Here is a 1,814-nt window from a genome sequence, read left to right as displayed (position 1 = left end):
TGCCTATTTCCAGTGTCTGGCTGAGAGTCTGCTATTCCGCTACAACAACCTTATTTCAGTGACAGATAATTCTCTTTGTCTGAAGAGGATGACTGGGTATTTCTGCCAAAACATACAAAGGGACATACTATCCTTAGCAAATTCTCCAGGACTCTCCTTTCTGCACCTAAATAAATAAATAAATAAAATAAAATATATTAAAAAAAGAGAGAGAGACACTGCCAAGTTGCCCTAGCTGGTTTGGTTCAGTAGATACTGCGTTGGCCTGCGGACTGAAGGGTCCAGATTCGATTCCGGTCAAGGGCATGTAACTTGGTTGTGGGCATGTCCCCAGTGGGGAGTGTGCAGTAGGCAGCTGATCAATGTTTCTATCTCTCTATCCTCCTCTCTTCCTCCCTGTAAAAAATCAATAATATATTTAAAGATAAATAAATAAATAAAAGACTGCCAAATTGCCCAAGAAGCATGGCTCACTGGTTGAGCTTCAATGTATGAGCAAGATGGTCATGGTTCCATTCCAGGTGAGGGCACAAGCCCTGGGTTTGGAATCGGTCCCCTGTATGAGGAATGCAGGAGATAGCCAAGATATGATAATCACATAGAGAGTGATTATCTCTCATCATTGATGTTTGCCTTTCTCTCTTTATCTATGTTCCTATCAAAATCAATAAAAATATTTTTTCTTATAAAAAAATAACGAAATACCTAGCTTAATTGGCTCAGTGAATAGAGCATTACCCTGACGACTGAAGGGACCCAGGTTCAATTTCAGTCAAGAGCATATGCTCAGGTTTCGGGTTTACTCCTCATGGGCGGCATGCTGGAGGCAGCTGATCAATGATTGTTTCTTATCAATGATGTTTCTCTCGCTCTCACCCTCTCAGTACTTCTCTGAGTTTAATAAAAATATATTTAAAAGTAATAATAAGCCCTGGCTTGTTTGCTTCAGACGAAAGAACGTCGGCCTGTGGACTGGGGGATCCCAGGTTTGAATCCAGTCGGGGCATGTACCTTGGTTGCAGACACATCTGCAGTAAGGAGTGTGCAGGAGGTAGCTGATTGATCTTTCTCTCTTTGAGTACATTTAAATTTTATAGGTACATTATAAATCTCTACATTTTAGAAATGATTGCATGAAAATATAATCCCATCCTACATTTTAAGCAATTCAAAGGATTATTTAAACTACAGACTATAATTCCTAGTTTTTCCAGAATTTCCTCTCCAAGAGTGCATAACAGTAAAAAGGTGTTTTCGACTTTCACCTGCAGAAATACACTGATCTGCCAATGGAACTGACTCTAATATCAGAGGTTTCACAAAAGTATTATACACTTGACCTGTAGAGGTAACAACAATTTTGTTATAACTATTCCAGATTAGTTCTGTTTATATTAACCCTACCAGACTGCTGTACCGATTTTTTGGTAATTTCCGAATCTGCCGCTATATCGCTGTACCTAATTTTCGGTACTTTGCCTAGGTTCAGGGCCTCAGGTCTGGTAGACTTAATCTAGTCTCTTCTCATCACACTCTTCCAAGGCTTTCATTAAGTGTGCATTATCAAAGCGACACCTTTTATATCTTACCAGTATTATTTCAGAGAATAAATCTTGTATTCCGGGCTTTGGAATAAAGGCCTGATCATCTTCTGATGACATACCTGAAAGAAAACAAATTTTTAAGTTTGACAATCAGGTGGAAAGTGCACTTTGAAGTTACCAGGAACTATAGGCCAAATGACAGTTTTCAGTACTCCAAGACCCACTGAAGGATTCAACAAAGCTCAAGATAGGTACAATGAGGAAAACTAA

The 1,814-nt window shown here is 39.2% G+C and overlaps 1 protein-coding gene across 1 annotated transcript in view; it reads right to left on the bottom strand.

Moving 5' to 3' along the window:
- The window catches only part of LOC102761424 (zinc finger protein 626-like), a 35,977-nt gene that overhangs the window by 3,428 nt on the left and 30,735 nt on the right, over positions 1–1,814 (bottom strand). The window contains 1 exon segment of the mRNA XM_015568637.1: positions 1,532–1,663. Within this exon segment, the coding sequence (XP_015424123.1) occupies positions 1,532–1,663 (132 nt within the window).

Source organism: Myotis davidii, unplaced genomic scaffold (genome assembly GCF_000327345.1).
Source record: "Myotis davidii unplaced genomic scaffold, ASM32734v1 scaffold965, whole genome shotgun sequence".
In the NCBI taxonomy this organism is placed as follows: domain Eukaryota; kingdom Metazoa; phylum Chordata; class Mammalia; order Chiroptera; family Vespertilionidae; genus Myotis; species Myotis davidii.
Note: the sequence above shows the minus strand (reverse complement) of the source record. Positions and strands in the feature narration are given on the sequence as shown.